At 40.0% G+C, this 18818-nt stretch overlaps 1 protein-coding gene across 1 annotated transcript in view; it reads left to right on the forward strand.

Annotated features, from left to right (window-relative positions):
- The first annotated feature begins 238 nt into the window (after positions 1–238).
- Bsph1 (binder of sperm protein homolog 1) overlaps positions 239–18818 on the forward strand; it is a 39902-nt gene continuing 21322 nt past the window's right edge. The window contains exon 1 of the mRNA XM_060386146.1: positions 239–296. Coding sequence (XP_060242129.1) covers positions 239–296 — 58 coding nt within the window. The remainder of the gene's footprint in view (positions 297–18818) is intronic.

Raw genomic sequence — 18818 nt, forward strand, 5'->3', positions numbered from 1 at the left:
ACTTGGACAGTCCTTTGTGGTTTACCTATATAAGTGGTTTACTCTGTAATAAAGATGGCACCTTGATCAGAGCACTTGGTGTCTTGGTGTCATGTCTTTGTGTTCTCTCTCTCTCTTATAATTCCCAGACCCTTGTGCAGGTGGTTACTATTGGTGGTCGCGGACGACTATAGGTGGTGTAGAAACCTGGCATTGAACCTGACAAAGACGGACTTGCTGAGGAATGCTGTGACTTAGGATGTCCATTTGGCCAAAAGGAAAGCACATCAGTGATCGCCCATCAGCAAGAGTGCAAGGTAAGGGCCAGACAGCGCAATAATGGACAGAGCAATAGCAGGGGAGCGTTTATTGAAACACTCAAACAATTACTCAAAACACGAGGAGTTGGGTTTGAAAGTTGAACTCTTGAGGACTTTTTAAGTCAAGTAGATGCTAATTGTCCCTGGTTTCCTGAAAGTGGGACTTTGAATATAGTGGTTTGGGACAGAGTGGGTAACCCCAGAATTGGCCTAAAGGGCCTACCCTTACCCACCTTCAGGGAATTGGGCATTCTCAAAATACTGAACATAGTTCTCAAATGCTTACTTGGAAAGATGAGGAGGAAAATTCAGGAACTGTGAAACCTTTTGTCATTAAAGGATTGCCTGATAATTTATGGGAAGAGAAACTTGCATATAAGGACACACAGGGATTTTGAAAATGCTGCATATCCTGGACTAATCACTGTATAGACAACACTGATAAACATTTTGTATTCAGATGCCAAAGATAACTAATTGCAAAGTTGATTTACTTTTTTATTAAGTTCTGTGGAGCTGCTGTTTTAATGTATTTGGGTTTTTTTCTTTGGTCCATCCAAAGAGTAAATGTAGAACAGTCTACTGAACTCCAGTTTCTGAAATACATTATTTCTTCTGAAATAAAACTGAACAATAGCTTGTTAGCAATGACCATCTTGCAGCTATGCAACTTTGAAAAGTCTAGATTTGCAGGTCTCAGTGCTGGGGCCGAAATGACTCCGTCCTACTTCATTGTACTATGCATTTCCAGGCAGTTTGCCCATGTTTGGATAAAATGTTTAGCAAGTTGTAAACTTAAATACCTTATGAAAAGGGTGAAATAAACACTTCTGCAATGGACTTGGAGTAATTTGAGGGACATTTTATATACTTTTAAAAATCAGAATTTAATTGGGAACCCAGATTTTTAGCAACTTGTATCTTTAGTTTTCCAGATAATCTGGAAGCTAGCATTTGATAAATGATTTTTTAAGTAAATATAAAAATTTTGTTAATTTATAATTTATTAATGTCTTACTGTAATTGAAAATGTTGTGGATACTTTTAAATTCAGTCTTTGGAGAAAGAACTGTAATAAGCAAAATTATGTGAAGAGATTGTTGTCCCACAGACTAGACATATAAGCAAATAGTTAACAAAATCTCAGTTGCACTTTGCCTTCAGCACATAATGCAGAGCATCGTACCTGTTCAAGAGCAAAACCGCTTTCAGGCTTTATAGAAGTCACCTTAGCTTTTGCAGCCTGAGGCACATGTTCCAGAGACCAGGGACCAAAGTGTATGTACCTTCTTCAGTCTTCCTATTTGAGAAGGAAGGTACAGCAGCTGGACTGGATGGAAGGGAACGTGGTTGACCGTCCTTATGTGTGGAGGGGTGAGCTCGCCTGCGAGAGAGCAAAAGCGGTGGCACCGAGCCCAAGTGGCAAGCCACAAAGGGAGCATCCCTGCTCGCCACCTCCCTCCCCAATGTCCTCGCCCATCAAGAGAAAGAGCCTGGACCCATCTGAGGACTGTGCTTCTTATAACAATCATATCCATGCCTACAGATACCTTCTCATCAACTCTGACGAGTGGACTAAGATCAATGAAATGATCTAGGCCAGAGTCCCAGGCACCTTCAGTGAGGTGTTCAATGAAGACACTGTCTCAATGGGGTCTTCATTCTTAGGCACTTTGGAAACCTGAGGGTGTATGAGGCATTTCTTAGGAAATTCTTGACTCTCCCTGGGTATTAAGATATAGCATCCACATGATATAATGCAAAGCCCAAGACTCCGGTGACAACAGGACCAGCCCTTAGAGAGATAAATGGTCACAGACTATTTGTAGTAGCTGACAAGATTAGTGGAGGAAATATTTGGGAACCAGCACGCACTGTGTCATCATGGTAGGATTTCCAGGATAGGCAGTGTTTGGTCAATTGCTGTTTCTCATCAAAGCCTGCTCCCAAAAGAACTTTGAAGAAAGCTACTAATTTTGATTGGTCCAGCATTTTAGACTGTTCCAAAGAGGACTTTTATTAAGCCTGAAATTGCTCAACATTCAAAGACTGGACCACAAATGTTATTGCTTTCTTAATTAACCATTTTCCCGATTTTCTTTGGACCCCATAACAGGAATTCTATGTGTCCAAAATGTCAGCTAGAAGAAATTCATAAGAACGACATCCAATTTTCCTTAAAGGGTAGGTTTCTGGTTGTTTTCTGTGGTCATGGATGTTTATTGTCATTGGGAGATGTTTATAATTATTAATGATCTATTCAGAGTGAAACAAAGTATCTACAGGTATATCTTATAGAAATAAGACAAAAGGTAGATTATTAAATCTACTCAACTTAGGGTTTTATTATTCTCAAATAAGGTTAATTTTAACTATGGTATAGGATTCTGCATATTGATGCAAAAATAAGAAATAAGACAAAAGGTAGGTTATTGAATATACTCAACTTAGGGTTTTATTTGTTGTTCTCAAATAAGGTTAATTTTAACTATGGTTAAAATTATTGCATATTGATGCAAAAATAAGTATCTTTGATACATTGGTAAAAGCTTTAGTATATTGATACAAATTCAAGGTTACTTCCAATACTTTTAAACAGCTATTAAAACGGGTTAAGGTATTAGGTAATGCAAGTTAATTGCTAGTTATTCAACTCTTAGTCATGTCAGACACTAGTCTAATTTATCGCAGGAGTATACATCCTAGGTTTAACAGATAGATATGATTTTGTAGACAGATCGATTACATAAAGATAGGTAGTCTTCAAAACCTTGAGACCTACAGAATATGGCATTTAAAGGTGCCTTTATTATTTTAAAGATTCTTTGACAATGAGACAAGTCATTTCCTGGCAGCACCCCACCTCAAAGAAGATGATGAGCACCAAAGAACCTCCATATGGAGATGGCTTCAAATGTGGCAAATGAGCCACTGGGGTAAAGAAAATACCCTCACTTCATGACAGGCAAATTCTGACAAAAATGGGCAAACTTAAATGCAGGACAAGTCGACTGCCAAACTCTGCCAAGACAGGGTAAGCAAGTCCTAAATAGTTCCTGCTTCACACTTATGTCTATCAAATATTATGAGCCAGAAGGCTGAAGATGATGCTCCAACTTTGTAAAGTATTATGTGTAACTGTTCAGGCAGCAAACTGTCTCTGTCAATTTTTACTTTTTTGAAAGCTGCTAACATGCACTTCCTATTTACTCTAATAACTAATTTTATTCCTTCTCAAGTCTCTGATGGGGTTGAAGACCAAATAGTTATAGTTCCACAATTAAACTTAAATTGTTTAGAAGTTAAGAAATCCTTTCATATAGGTAATACCAATAAGGATAAAAGTTTAGGTATAGAACTCTAGGTATAGAGTTATAAATTTAGGTATAGAACTCTAAGCTTGTCAAGATAGATAGGATAATCAGATTCTTCCTCCTAAGTTGCTAAATACGCATAGACTGGACATTGTACATGTAGATTTTACCTAACGGTTTTCATAATTATTATTGTATTAAAAGAAAAGGAGCCTTATGAGTCTTTGGTCATAAACGAAAAAGGGGGAACTGAAGTAGCCATTCCATTAGACCTGAGATGGTCACGTGTGTGCAAATCATGCTGGCTCGCTATTCTTGTTGTTTTCAGCAGACACCTCTTGTTTTGCTTGCTTAAGTTTCCTGTTTTGCCTGGTTAAGCCTCCTGTTTTGCTTGGATATATTTACTTGGAAAGTCCCTTGTGGTTTACCTATATAAGTGGTTTACTCTGTAATAAAGATGACACCTTGATCAGAGCACTGTCTTGGTGTCATGTCTTCGTGTTCTCTGTCTCTTTTAATTCCTAGACCCTAGTGCAGGCAGTTACTTTTGGTGGTTTTGGGCGACTACACTTCCAAACACAGGTGTCAGAATTCTGTCATACAGATGTCTTCTGAACTGGCAAGTGATGGATGGGTCACTATGTTCCTAGTGCCCCAAGGAATGACTAGCAGATGGTACAAGACAGGATTTGTGGAGTTTCCAGGAGGAGGAGGTAACACAGCCACACTGAAAAATGTTCCTGTTTCATTACTAAACACATTTTAGTAAGTACTTCGTGTAGTATAAAAAGAACACTATTCAGGGAGCCATCCAATATATTAATTCCCTAAAGGGTCCTATAAAACAAGAAGCTTTTCTGGGTCTCTGTAACATTTTCTGCAACTCTGGTTTATGAAGATAGACAAGGGCATCCTTATGCACATGACTTTCCATGTGATCTGGATGATTATCTTTATGGGAACACCTTGAATTTCCTCATCTTTCTTTGTTTATAGTTAGTGCTACTATTGTGAAGTGTTTCTTTTCATGTATATAATTAATTTCAAGGCTAGTGGTTTAGCTTTGTAGTCTGGAGAAAGGTAAAGACATGGAAGAAACAAAGTTGTGGGAGAGATGGAGAAACAGAGTGAGGAGTAGAGGAAGGTGAAGGAGGAAAATGAAGAGAAGAGGGAAAAAAAGTGGAGCAGGGAGTAGAGAATATAGAGGGTAATCAATGGGGTTAGGGGAAGCAGACAGTAGAAGACAAGGTGATCTGGAGTTAGAAGTGGAGTAAGTGGGACAGATGATGAAAATAAGAGATGGGAATGAATGAGAAGTTGGAGATAGAGGAGGGAGAGAGAGGAAGAAAGAAAGGAGATGAGAAACCAAATAAACATTTTCAATAGAAAAGGATAAGAAAAAGTAGCAGACTGATTGTAGCTGTAGAAAGAAAGAAGAGTGGGAAGAGGAGGGAGGAGGGGAAAGATGATGGGACAAGAAGGAGACTGGCTGTGACCAGGTTTGCAAGATCTTGAGAGTGAGCTAGGTTTACCAACCATTCCCTGACAGGAGCATGATGGCCCAGCCTGTACGGTTTTTACTGGTTTTGATCTGCCTGTTTCACAGCATTTCCAGTCTTCAAGAGGAAGGTAAGGGTTGGTGTAGCTGGTGGCGAGTTTTTGATGAATTAGCCTTGCAATCAATTCCATATGTAACAAACTCAGATGTTTTGTAGCGGAGGGGCCACCTTGACTTCATGTATCCTAATAATTGAAAATGCAAGTTGTCTATCTTCAAGTTTTTTTTTTTTCCATGTGAGTGTGTGTGTGTAGAAAACAAAATTCTCAAAACCAGCAAGATAAAACTAACAAGAGTAGAAAGAATAGAAATGGTAATTGTGGTGTTCTATTGTCATAAGTCATATCATAGAACAAGTTGTTTCTCCACTTTGATATGTTTTAAATGTCTACATAAGGAGAAAAGGAAGCTTACTTTTGCAAAACCTATTTTATTTCTTTATCACAGTTGTGTTGTCTTTAATGACTCTAAAATGGCTATTTAAGGAAGGACTTCATTCTGGTTCATGGCTTGTGAGGATTGTGCAGAGCTCTACAAGCTACTTTTATGGAGTGGCTGACAGTACATATTCATTTAAGTACTCCTCAGCACGTCTTTGCATCTAAAAATGAATAAAAGCCAGAGTAGATAAGTATTTAACAGTTTTAAAGAAAAAAAGAGGAAGAAAAGATTCTCCTATGACTCATTTTGTATCAACTGGAATTCTTATTTTATGATTATTGAAAAACAACACTTTCAAATTTAGCTATGTGTTTTTTATTTTAAAATTTAAATAATATTCATTTGTGTATGTGCAAGCACACCTGCATTTCATGGTGTGCATGTGTAGGTCAAAGCAAAACTTGCAGGAGTATTTTCCCTTTTTCCACCATGTGGATTCCGGTGATCAAAGTCAGATCATGAGGCTTTGGCAGCAAGCAGTTTTATCCCTTGTGTCATCTTGTTGGCTCATTTCTCCCTTTTACCATGTACACTTTAGACAGTAGATAGGTTAAGAAGCTGTTTAAGATGTTCCTAAGACCTTTCCATTTTCAGCAGGTGGCTTTTTAGGGTATTGATGTCTTATCACTCCATATACTATTAACATCATCTCTGTTATCTAGAGTGAGATCTCCTGGATCCAGGGCTTGTTAGCCTGTAGTTAAAATGATGCAGTGATGGTTTGTTTTCGGTCATCCAACTGTTGCTTATTTATGATCCTTCTTTAGACAGTACATGAACATTTGCTTCTTGGAGTTATGAAGGGTACAAAGGCTTTCTTTTTTTCCACCAAGAGACTTAATCTTCTTTTATAGGAATTTTTTGCCTGCACATATATACATGCACCATGAGCATGGCTAGTAACAATGGAGGGTGGAAGATATGCCCTGGAAATGGAGTTTCAGATGGTTGTGAGTTGCCATGTGAGCCCTGAGCACTGGCTGAGGTCCTCTGCAAGAGAAGCAAGTGCTCTTAATCACTGAACCATCTTTCCAGGTGTCACCTCAGTTTTGTTTTACATTTTCTTTGTGGGAGGTGGCTCATCACAGTGCCTATGTGGTGGTCAGGGGACAACTTGTGAGACCTAAATCTCTCCTTCTACTATGTGGGAGCTAAGGATCTTAGTCTGGTTCTCAGACTTAGCTTGGGGGCAAGTACCTTTACTTGCCAAGTGCCTATGGGGCTTTTGTTTGAGCTACTGACGTGCATACTGTAGCCAGTGTGGGCTGTAATGATCATTTTACTGCAATAGCAAGTCTGAAGATGTGAGCATGTGGTCAGAAGTTAGAGGCATTCCTCCTTCCTGAGAAATCACATAATGAAAATTATCAATTTTTAGCATTTTGGCAGTGATAGCATGGTAGGTTTTGGGGTGAGAAGAATTAAACATCACAAGTATCTTCAACCAATGTTTGAATAGACAAGTGGGAAGACAGAAGAAATAGGCCTTAAGTGGTACATGCTGAAACCATTTATAATCATGGTCTAGAGATGAAGTGATTGACTTGGAAACACTTCACAGAGGGCTGGTTTGAGTGATCTCATTCCATGGTCAAAATTGTTATTATTTTGAGAATAAAATATATAACCAAAAGCTGGCAAATGGTAATCTCTTTTGATTTCTGTTTCTTCTGTTTTTGTTTAAATTTTATTTATTCTTAAGAATTTTATATATACACACACAACAAAATATGATTATACATACATACCATTATTTCCCCCTTCACTTTACCCCAACATGTCCTATACCCAACTTCTTTTTTATTGATTCTTTGGGAATTTCACTTCATGCATCCTGATCACATTCATTTCCCAGTCCTTCCATGTCCACCCCCAGCCTTGTGACCTCCTTGCCAAAAAGAAAAAATAAGTGCAATTTGTGTTATCTCCATACTCACTGGAGCATGGTCAAACTCTCAGTAGCTTGCTCCTCAAATAGAAATGAGTCCTTTCCCTCCCACTCCCCTGTCGGAAGGCATCCTTTTAAAAATTAATTTATTCTCAAAAACAGCAAACCAAGTAACGCAATTGAAAAATGGGGAACAGAGCTAAACAGAGAATTCTCGACAGAGGAATATCGAATGGCAGAGAAGCACTTAAAGAAATGCTCATCCTCATTAGCCATCAGGGAAATGCAAATCAAAACGACCCTGAGATATCACCTTACACCCATCAGAATGGTCAAGATGAAAAACTCAAGTGACAGCACATGCTGGAGAGGTTGTGGAGAAAGGGGAACCCTCCTCCACTGCTGGTGAGAATGTAAACTGGTACAACCACTCTGGAAATCTATCTGGCGCTTTCTAAGACAATTAGGAATAGTGCTTCCTCAAGACCCAGCTATACCACTCCTAGGTATATACCCAAAGTTTGCTCAAGTACACAAAAGGGATACTTGCTCAACCATGTTTATAGCAGCTTTATTTGTAATAGCCAGAACCTGGAAACAACACAGATGTCCATCAACGGAGGAATGGGTACAGAAATTGTGGTATTTTTACGCAATGGAATACTACTCAGCAATCAAAAAGGAGGAAATCATGAAATTTGCAGGCAAATGGTGGGATCTAGAAAAGATCATTCTGAGTGAAATATCCCAGAAGGAAAAAGAAAAACACGGTATATACTCACTTATATAGACCTATAAGATATGATAAACATAATGAAATCTATACACCTAAAAAAGATAATCAAGAGAGTGGACATGGGGTAAGATGATCAATCCTAGTTTAGAAAGACAGATGGGATGTGCATTGAACTTATGACAGGAGTCTCCTGAGCTCATCTGAAAGACTCTAACTAACAGTGTTTTCAAAGCAAAGGCTCATAACCAAACCTTTGGCAGAGTACAGGGAATCATGAGAAAGAAGGGGAGTTAGTCTGATGGGGAAAGGATAGGAGCTCCACAAGGACCAAATATATCTGGGCACAGGGTCTTTTCTGAGGCTGACATTCAACCAAGGACCATGTAGGGATATATCCTAGAACCTCCGCTCAGATGTGGCCTGTGGTAGCTCAGTAACCAATTGGTTTCCCAAAGTGAGGGGAACAAGGACTATTTCTAACAGGAATTCAATGACTGGCTCTTTGGCCTCCCCACCCACAAGGGAGGAGCAGTTCTGTTAGGCCACAGAGGAGGGCTTTGCAGCCAGTCCTGAAGATACCTGATAAAACAGGATCAGATGAATGGGGAGGAGGTCCCCCCTATCAGTGGACTTGGAAAGGGGCACGGTGGAGATGAGGGAGGGAGGGAGGAACTGGGAGGGAATGAGGGACATGGCTGGGATACAGAGTTAATAAAATGTAACTGATAAGAAAAAAATAAAATTACATAAAAAAATTAATTTATTCATTTTATATCCCAATCTTAGCTTTGTCACACTTTTTGAGCATTCTCTTTTATGGCTTCCTGTTATGCTGCTTCTTTTGTGGTGGGGGTAGGGGTTGTCATAGAAGCCTTCCATGTCTCTTTTTCTCAAGTATGTATTTACAATCATTGATCTCTCTGCAAAAATAGCTTCCTTGGTCTTTACAGTCAACAGGAACATGGATCATAGGCTTAATCATGGTTTCTGATGACAACACAGACTATGAACAGAGCCCCAGCCTACAGTAGGCCCACTGATCCAGAAAAAGCCTTTGGAGGCAGCCTGGACCACAGAAATCACTCAAGTGGTAGCACAAGCCATTCACATCAACATTCCTCTGGTGGTAGCAAGGCCCATCACCATCAGCATGGATTCGGGTGGCAGTCCAGACCACGAACATCCACTTGGCTTTTGGCAGCAGCATAGCTATAAACATCAGCAACAGACCCAGGCTGCAGTAGGACTTTGGAAACAGACATGGCCCTGGGTGGCAGCATGGACTGAATATCACCATGGCTTCAGCTGGTGAGGCTCAGGCCACCCACATCAATATGGCCCCATGTGGCAACATGGTCCATGGGCATTGACATGGACCCAGGCTACAGCACAGACCACAGGCATCCACATGGCCTTTGGTGGTAACACAAGTCATAGACATCAGCACAGATGCACGCTGCAGTAGGACCGTGGGTTCAGGCTCTCAAAGTCAGCATGAATCTAAACATTACCATGGCTTCAGATGGCAGCACAGACCACTCATATATATCAGTATATCTCCCAGAGGCAGCAAGACCCCTAGACATCAACATGGCCTTAGGTGACAGCACACACCATGGACATCATCATGGGCTTAGTTGGTATTGTAGCCTATGAACATCAACACAAATCCCAACATTTAGTAGGATTGTGAACCCAGACATGTCCTTCAGTGGCAGCACTGGCCCAGACATCACCATAGCCTCACGGGGCAGTGCAGGCCAGTCAGATCCATAGCCTCCTGACAGTAGTATGGCCCATGGAGATCAACAGGGTATCAGGGGGCAATGCAGACCACTGACATTAATACAGACCCCAGACACAATTAGACCTCAGCCCCAGACATAGTCCTTGGTGGTAGCACTGATTAAGATATCACCATGGCCTTAGATGGCTGTGCTGGCCACTCACATTAGTCTGGTCCTTACTGCTGTTGCATCTGGTCATGTCTCCAGATCTGCTTCTCTCCACAGTGCATATACTGCTTCATCTTTCCAATCTCTCCATCAACTATTTGTTCAGAATAGTGGTGGCCACCACCTGTCCCATAAAGGCAGGCAGCCTGGGTGTCTTCTGCCACCTGAAACCCTAACCCCCTTTAAAAAAAATCTATTAATTTTAATTATTGGCACCCACCCATGTGTGCATGGGTGTAGGCCATCCACACTTGGGAGCCATGGAATCCTGTCAGTAAACCACACCCTCAAAAAAGTGACACTCTCTCCCAGAAGCTTTGGCTACCATAGCTTCCTAGTAAGGCATAGGCCTACAAAGATCACCTCCCTCATTTCCTTCATCTATGCTGGAACTTTGGCTTTATTGATCATGTGCAAGATGACCACAACTGCTGTGCATTCACGAGTATGATAACCAAGCCATGCCACATCCAGAGGACATAATTTCACAACACGTCTCTCCACACTTTGGCTCTTACACTTTTTTCTACTTCCTCTTCTGCAATGTTGCCCAAGCTCCTGTGAGAGGGGCTTGATACAGATGTCCCATTTAAGGCTGAACATTCAACATTCTATGTTTTCTTGTTTCAAATCTCTCATTACTTACATTTTGATGTTAGTAATAGGGAACACTTCTAAAATTACTATTCTTGAAAGCCGTTTCTCTTTTTAATTTCTGTATTTTAGGATTGCCTTATAGTGGAGGAGTTGGTTGGTAGGTCACAAGTGGAGGTAGTGTTAATTTCTTTGTGTTGCTTTTCTGTTCTGTAAGTTTATTGGAAAGGGTTTGTTTTGATTTCCTCTTCTCCTGAGATTATTGGGATGTTCTGGTTTGCTTGTTTGTTTATTTTGTGTGTGTGTATGTGTGTGTGACTCTTACTAAAGGAATATCTGCAGCTAGGGGGATGATGAAATACAGAGCTGTTTATTGAATGCTTTGCTGAAGTCATCCTGTATTGGCTATGTGACAACAGGGCTGAGGCTGGATACTTAGCACCAAGGTGTCTAGAAGAAGTCAAAACCTCAGTTACCCCTTGGGTTCTACGAATCATCTGGAGACAGGACACCAACTTCAGCTCCAATAATGTCTATCTACTAACTGGGAGCTGTGGTTAAAGACTCAGACCCAGAAAAAGTTCTGGGACCACTGTATAGAGTTGAGGTTCTGCAGTGACAACTTCAGCTTTAGAAATGGAAAGACAACTCACACAATGACTTAAAAGATCAGAGCTCCGTTTTTAAAAAATAAATTATTCTTCTTTCATATAATACATTCCAACAGCAGTTTCCCCCCTCTCTCTACTCCCTTCAGTCACCCTAGCACTTTTTCTCTCCCTTCACCCATTCTTCCATTTCTCTTCAACGCAAAAGCATGCCTCCCAGGGATATCAGTGGAACATGGCATAGCAAGATCAAATAAGTTTAGGCACAAACTCTCATATTAAGGCTGGGTGAGGTAATCCAGCAGAAGAAAAGGAGTTCCTAGAGCAGGAGAAAGTCAGAGACACCTCCACTTCCACTGTTAGTAGTCCCACAAAAACACCAAGCCAACAACCATAATATATAAGGCAGAGGACCTAGCACAGACTGCTGCAGGCTTCATGATTTTTACTTCAGTCTCTGTGCAAAGCTCTACTTTCTTATGGGATACTGAACACAGGAACCAAAGCTCAGCTCTTCACTGGCCTCCAAGGCCAATGGAGTAGAATCACAGTCACACAGGGTCTTCTCTTGTCCTGTAGAAACTATGATCATCAGTACACAATTTTTCACAATTGAATTTAATGAGATACTTTTGTTTCTTTAATTTAAAATATTAAATTCAGTGAAAAAAATATTTGTTCCAAATTGTGTCTTTCAGAGTTTTATCCAACTGTGGGTGAACTGTGTTTAAGAACTTTTATTAGAACTTGTAAAAAATGTTGTGACAAGTGTGTTACTGAATACTTCTAAAAGAAGAAAGATAAAATACAGTTTTACATATGTATACAAGACAAAGTAAATTCCTTTAAAAATAGCCAAGGATTTTGTATGGTTTGAGTTTATATGGTCCTTTTGTATGGTGTCACAGTTGCTCTAAGTTTAAATGTGCAACTGTCCTGCTGTGTATAAAGAACACTTTTTCCTTATATTTACCTTCTGTGTCTGGCTCTGATAATAGTTCTGCTCCCTTATTCAAAATGATCCCCGAATCTTGGGAGGTTAGAGAGTAATATAAATGTCCCATTTAAGGCTGAGTATTCCAAGTTCTCTGCATGTTGACCACTTGTGGCTTGTGGGTGTCTGTTAATTGCCATCTGTTACAAAAAGAGCTTTGTTGAGGGGGGGGCATTACAATAGACACGGAGGAAATCCAAACAATCATTAGGTCTTACTACAAAAGCCTATATACCACAAATCTTGGAAAATCTAAATTAAGTGAACAATTTTCTTTTTTTTAAATTTTTAAAATTTTCATTAATTACACTTTATTCACTTTGTATCCCCCCATAAGACCCTCCCTTCTCCCTTGCTGATCCCACTTTCCCTCTCCCTTCTTCACTCGTGCCCCTCCCCAAGTCCACTGATAGGGGAGGTCCTCTTCTCCTTCCTTCTGATCTTAGTCTATCAGATCACATCAGGAGTGGCTGCATTGTCATCTTCTGTGGCCTGATAAGGCTGCTCCCCCCTCAGGGGGAGGTGATCAAAGAGCAGGCCAATCTGCCAATTATGTCAGAATAGTCCCTTTTCTCATTACTATGTAACCCACTTGGACACTGAACTGTCATGGACTACATCTGTGCACAGGTTCTAGGTTATCTTCATGAATAGTCCTTGGTTGGAGTATGAGTCTCTGGGAAGTTCCCTGTGTTCAAATTTTCTGGTTCTGTTGTTCTCCTTGTGTGGTTCCCATTCTCTCCAGCTCTTACTATTTCCCACTTCTTACATAAGATTCCATGCACTCTGTCCAACAGATGGCCATAAGTCTCAGCGTGTGCTTTGACAGTCTGCAGGGCAGAGGCTTTCAGAGGCCCTCTGTGGCAGGTTCCTAGGTTGTTTCCTGTTTTCTTCTTCTTCTGATGTCCATCCTCTTTGCCTTTCAGGATAGGGATTGAGTGTTTTAGTCAGGGTCCTCTCTCTTGATTAGTTTCTTTAGATGTACAGATTTTAGTAGGTTTATCCTATGTTATATGTCTATACGAGTGAGTATATACCATGTATGTCTTTCTGCTTCTGAGACAGCTCACTCAGGATGATCCTTTCCAGGTCCCACCATTTACCTGCAAATTTCATGATTTCCTTATTTTTCATTGCTGAGTAATACTCCATTGTCTAGATGTACCACAAGTTCTGCATCCATTCTTCAGTTGAGGGGCATGTGGGCTGTTTCCAGCTTCTGGCAATTACAAATAAAGCTGCTACAAACATGGTTGAGCAAATGTCCTTATTGTATACTTGAGCCTCTTTTGGATATATGCCTAGGAGTGGTATAGCTGGATCTTGAGGAAGTGCTTTTCCTAGTTGTCTGAGAAAGTGCCAGATTGCTTTCCAGAGTAGTTGTACAAGTTTACATTCCCACCAGCAGTGGAGGAGGGTTCCCCTTTCTCCACAGCCTCCACAGCATGTGTTGTCACTTGAGTTCTTCATCTTGGCCATTCTGATGGGTGTAAGGTGAAATCTTAGGGTCGTTTTGATTTTCATTTCCCTAATGGCTAATGAGGTTGAGCATTTCCTTAAGTGTTTTTCTACCTTTCGATATTCCTCTACAAAGAGTTCTCTGTTTAGCTCTATTCCCCATTTTTTAAGTGGATTACTTGGTTTGCTGCTTTTCAGCTTCTTTAGTTCTTTATATATACTGGATATTAGTCCTCTGTCAGATAAAGGGTTGGTGAAGATTCTTTCCCAATCTGTAGGTGGTCGCTTTGTTTTGATGATGGTGTCCTTTGCTTTACAGAAGCTTTTCAGTTTCATGAGGTCCCATTTATTGATTGTTGCTCTTAGAGCCTGTGCTGTTGGTGTTCTGTTCAGGAAGTTTTCCCCTGTACCAATGAGTTCTAGGGTATTTCCCACTTTTTTTTCAAGCCAATTTAATGTGTCTGGTTTTATGTTGAGGTCTTTGATCCACTTGGACTTCAGTTTTGTGCAGGGTGACAAGTATGGATCTATTTTCATTTTTCTACATGTAGACATCCAGTTAGACCAGCACCATTTGTTGAAGATGCTATCTTTTTTCCATTGTATGGTTTTGGCGTCTTTGTCAAAGATCAGGTGTCCATAAGTGTGTGGGTTTATTTCTGGGTCCTCTGTTCGGTTCCATTGATCCACCATTCTGTTTCTATGCCAGTACCATGCAGTTTTTAAAACTGTTGCTCTATAGTACAACTTAAGATCACGGATGGAGATACCTCCAGAAGATCTTTTATTGTAGAGGATTGTTTTAGCAATTCTGGGTTTCTTGTTGTTCCATATGAAGTTGAGAATTTTTCTTTCCAGGTCTGTCAAGAATCGTGTTGGTAAATTGATGGGCATTGCATTGAATCTGTAGATTGCTTTTGGTAAGATGGCCATTTTTACTATGTTAATTTTGCCAAGCCATGAGCATGGGAGATCTTTCCATCTTCTCATATCTTCTTCTAATTCTTTCTTCAGAGATTTGAAATTTTTTTCATACAAGTCTTTGACTTCCTTGGTTAGGGTTACTCCGAGGTACCTTATGTCATTTGTGGCTATTGTGAAGGGTGTTGTTTCCCTAATTTCTTTCTCAGCCCTTTTGTCTTTTGTATACAGGAGTGCTACTGATTTTTTTGAGTTAATTTTGTATCCAGCCACTTTGCTGAAGGTGTTTATCAGCTGTAGGAGTTCCCTGGTAGAGTTTTTGGGGTCACTCACGTATACTATCATATCATCTGCAAATAGTGATAATTTGACTTCTTCCTTTCCAATTTGTATCCCCTTGATCTCCTTCAACTGTCTTATTGCTCTAGCAAGGACTTCCAGCACTATGTTGAAGAGATATGGAGAGAGTGCACAGCCTTGTCTTGTCCCTGATTTCAGTGGGATTGCTTTAAGTTTCTCTCCATTCAGTTTGATGTTGGCTATAGGCTTGCTGTATATCGCCTTTACTATGTTTAGATATGTGCCTTGTATCCCTGATCTCTCCAATACTTTGAACATGAATATATGTTGGATTTTGTCAAATGCTTTTTCAGCATCTAGGGAGATTATCATGTGGTTTTTTTTCTTTCAGTTTGTTAATATGGTGGATCACATTGATGGATTTCCGTATATTGAACCACCCCTGCATACCTGGGATGAAGCCTACTTGGTCATAGTGGATAATATCTTTGATGTGTTCTTGGATTCGGTTTGCAAGTATTTAATTAAGTATTTTTGCATCAATGTTCATAAGGGAGATTGGCCTGAAATTCTCTTTCTTTGTTGAGTCTCTGTGATGTTTAGGTACCAGGGTGACTGTGGTTTCATAGAATGAATTTGGTAATATTCCTTCTGTTTCTATTTTGTGGAATAGTTTGAAGAGAATTGGTGTTAGCTCTTCTTTGAAGGTCTGGTAGAATTCTGCGCTGAAGCCATCTGGTCCTGGGCTTTTTTTTGGATGGGAGACTTTTGATGACCGCTTCTATTTCTTTGGGGGATATAGGACTATTTAGTTGATTTACCTGGTCCTGATTCAGCTTTGGTAAGTCAAATCGATCAAGAAAATTGTCCATTTCAGTTAGATTTTCAAATTTTGTGGCATATAGACTTTTGAAGTAAGTCCTAATGATTGTTTGGATTTCCTCAGTGTCTGTAGTTTTATCCCCCTTTTCATTTCTGATTTTGTTGATTTGGGTGGTGTCTCTCTGCCTTTTAGTTAGGTTGGCTAAGGGTTCGTCGATCTTGTTGATTTTCTCAAAGAATCAGCGTTTGGTTTCATTGATTCTTTGAATTGTTTTATTTGTTTTCAATTGATTGATTTTAGCCCTGAGTTTGATTATTTCCAGCCGTCTACTCCTTCTTGTTGTGTCTGCTTCTTCTTTTTCTAGGGTTTTTAAGTGAGCCATTAGGGTGCTTGAATGAGCTGTCTCGAATTTCTTCTTGAAGGCACTTAGTGCTATGAACTTTCCTCTTAATACTGCTTTCATTGTGTCCCACAAGTTCGGGTATGTTGTGTCTTCATTTTCATTGATTTCTAGAAAGACTTTAATTTCTTTCTTTATTTCTTCCCTGACCCAGCTGTCATTTAGTAACAAGTTGTTCAGTTTCCATGTGTGTGTAGGCTTTTTGTTATTTCTGTTATTGTTGAGGTCCAGCTTTATTCCATGGTGATCAGACAAGATACATGGGATTATTTCAATCTTCTTGTATCTGTTGAGGCTTGCTTTGTGACCCACTATATGGTCTATTTTGGAGAAGGTTCCATGAGGTGCTGAGAAGAAGGTAAATTCTTTTGTGTTTGGGTGTAAAGTTCTGTAAATGTCTGTTAGGTCCATTTGATTCATGACCTCTGTCAGAGACATTGTTTCTTTGTTTAATTTCTGTTTTGTTAACCTGTCCTTTGTTGAAAGTGGGGTGTTGAAGTCTCCCACTATTAATGTGTGGGGATCTATATGTGCTTTAAATTTTATCACTGTTTCTTTCACAAATGTGGGTGCCCTTGTATTTGGGGCATAGATGTTCAGGATTGTGATGTCTTCCTGGTGGAATTTTCCCTTGATGAGTGTGAAGTGTCCTTCCCCATCTCTTTTTATTAATTTTGGTTGAAAGTCTATTTTATCAGATATTAGAATGGCTACTCCTGCTTGCTTCTGGGGTCTGTTTGCTTGGAAAGTCGTCTTCCAACCCTTTAACCTCAGGTAATGTCTATCTTTGTGTCTTAGGTGTGTTTCTTGTATGCAAAAAATTGCTGGGTTTTGTTTATGCATCCATTCTGTTAATCTGTGTCTTTTTATTGGAGAGTTGAGTCCATTGATGTTGAGAGAGATTAATGACCAGTGGCTGTTAGATCCCTTGATTTTGATGTTGGCTGTGGTCATCAGGTTGTGTATTTGGTTGCTTTTTGTTCTACTGAAGTGAGGTTATTTATTTCCTGTGTTTTCTTGAATGTAGCTAGCTTTCTTGTGTTGTATTTTCCCTTCCAGTGTCTTCTGTAATGCTGGATTTGTTTGTAGGTATTGTTGAAATTTGTTTTTGTCATTGAATATCTTGTTTTCTCCATCTATGAGGACTGAGAATTTTGCGGGTTATAGTAGCCTGGGCTGACATCTGTGTTCTCTTAGGGTCTGCATGATATCCGTCCAGGCTTTCATAGTCTCTGTTGAAAAGTCAGGTGTGATTCTAATGGGTTTGCCATTATATGTTACTTGGCCTTTTTCCCTTGCAGCTTTTAGTATTTTTTCTTTGTTCTGTATACTTACTGTTTTGATTATTATGTGGCGGGAGGATTTTCTTTTCTGGTCAAATTTGTTGGGTGTTCTGTAGGCCTCATGTATTCTAATTGGCCTCTCCTTTAGCTTGGGGAAATTTTCTTCAATGATTTTGTTGAAAATATTTTCTGGGCCTTGGAGAAGGGAGTCTTCTTTTTCCTCTATACCTATTATTCTTAGGTTTTGTCTTTTCATATTGTCTTGCATTTCTTGGAGGTCTGTGTCAGGAATTTTTCGGATTTAACATTTTCTTTGACAGATACATCGATTTCTTCCATTGTATCTTCTACACCTGAGATTCTTTCTTCCATCTCTTGTAGTCTGTTGGTTATGCTTACCTCTGTAGTTCCTGTTTTCTTCCCTAGATTCTTCCTTTCCATTATTTCCTCCATTTGTGTTTTCTTTAATTTTTCCAATTCTATCTTCAGGTCTTGAGTTGTTTTGTTTACTTCCTTCACCTGTCTGATTGTACTTTCCTGTTTTTCTTTTAGTTCCTTCAACTCTGTTTCTTTTATTTCATTCAGTGCTTTAAGCATTTCCTTTCTAAAGGCCATAAACTGTTTGGCTGCAGCTTCCTCTGTTTCTTTACAGATGGCAATATTCTGTTTGAGTTTATCTTCCTCTATGTCTTTACGAATCTTATTTGTTTCCTCTGTTATCATCTTCATGAGCATAGTTGTTAGGTCATCTTCTTGGATTTCAGTTATGCTGGGGTGTCCAGGGCTATTTGCCCCTGGGTAACTGGGTTCTGGAGATGCCATATTGCTCTGTCTTTTGTTGCTTGAGCTTTTACGCTGGCCTCTACCCATTGTGCTATCTTAGGTGTTTGGGGTTATTTTCTGGTGGTTCCTGGGGATCCTGTGGTGGAGAGAATCCCCTTTGCAGAAAGCTGTTTTTTCCTGAAGGATGTCTTCTCAGCTTTTTGGGTATAGTCCCTGGATGGCTGGTGTTTTTTCAGGAGTTGCTCACCTCAGGGATATAGACCTGAGTGGTAACTGTGGTCTTTGTTAGTCGAGAGGGTTCTTCTGGGGCAGCTGCCCTGTTTCTGGGTTTCTTGTAAATTTAATGATCAGCTGCTGTGACCCAGTTGGACATCAGGCGTGCATCAACTCTTTGTGCCTGTGTCTGGAGCACAGCTGAGTGCTGGTGCCTCGGCCCCATTAGTCTGCTAGACTTTTTCTAGGG

Source organism: Meriones unguiculatus, chromosome 6, assembly GCF_030254825.1.
Source record: "Meriones unguiculatus strain TT.TT164.6M chromosome 6, Bangor_MerUng_6.1, whole genome shotgun sequence".
Lineage (NCBI taxonomy): Eukaryota > Metazoa > Chordata > Mammalia > Rodentia > Muridae > Meriones > Meriones unguiculatus.